Source organism: Egretta garzetta, unplaced genomic scaffold, assembly GCF_000687185.1.
Source record: "Egretta garzetta isolate BGI_Z169 unplaced genomic scaffold, ASM68718v1 scaffold316, whole genome shotgun sequence".
Taxonomy (NCBI): Eukaryota; Metazoa; Chordata; class Aves; order Pelecaniformes; family Ardeidae; genus Egretta; species Egretta garzetta.
Genome location: NW_009259971.1, coordinates 310,908 through 311,464, shown reverse-complemented (window position 1 = coordinate 311,464; position 557 = coordinate 310,908). Strand labels below are relative to the sequence as shown.

General features: G+C 61.9%; 1 protein-coding gene across 1 annotated transcript in view; it reads right to left on the bottom strand.

The window, feature by feature from the left end:
* Positions 1 to 557, bottom strand: part of LOC104127636 (BPI fold-containing family B member 4) — an 18,019-nt gene that overhangs the window by 12,018 nt on the left and 5,444 nt on the right. Inside the window, exon 5 of the mRNA XM_035895834.1 lies at positions 31 to 94. Within this exon, the coding sequence (XP_035751727.1) occupies positions 31 to 94 (64 nt within the window). The remainder of the gene's footprint in view (positions 1 to 30; positions 95 to 557) is intronic.

Genomic DNA, 557 nt, shown 5'->3' with positions numbered 1-557 from the left:
GCTACGGAAGGGGGCCAGCCGTGGGCTTACCAGGCCGGGCAGGGTCGCTGTCAGCTGCCGAAGCACGATGTCATTTACCGACACGGAGAGGCAGCTGGAAAGGAAAGCAAAAATTTCCAATCACTGCAACCACAGCTCCAAGACAGGAGACCAAAGGATCACCGGCCTTCACCTTACACCCCCCTGCGCCCCCGGTCGGCCCGGGCACGGGCAAAAGCAGGGGCCGGGCGGCCAGCAGGGAGGGCGGGGAGCCACTCGCCTCCCCCAGGGGAGCACCGGGCCAGATCCTGGGAACTGAAGGCTCCAGCCCTCGGGGGGTGCAGGCACCGCCGCACGAAAGGAGTGGGGCCCTGGGTTTGGTTGGCTCCCTCCGGTATTTAGATTGGCGCGGTAGTTAAGGGAAGGAGGAGCTGTTATGAAATATTTTCGTGTTCGTTATTGGAAACAAACAATTTACACGTGGGATAACAAGAGCAGAAATCCGCTGTGTGACGTTCCAACACGGCTGCTAAACAGGTCGCTGCGGGACGCGCGGCGCCTGTGGGCCGCACGGAGCC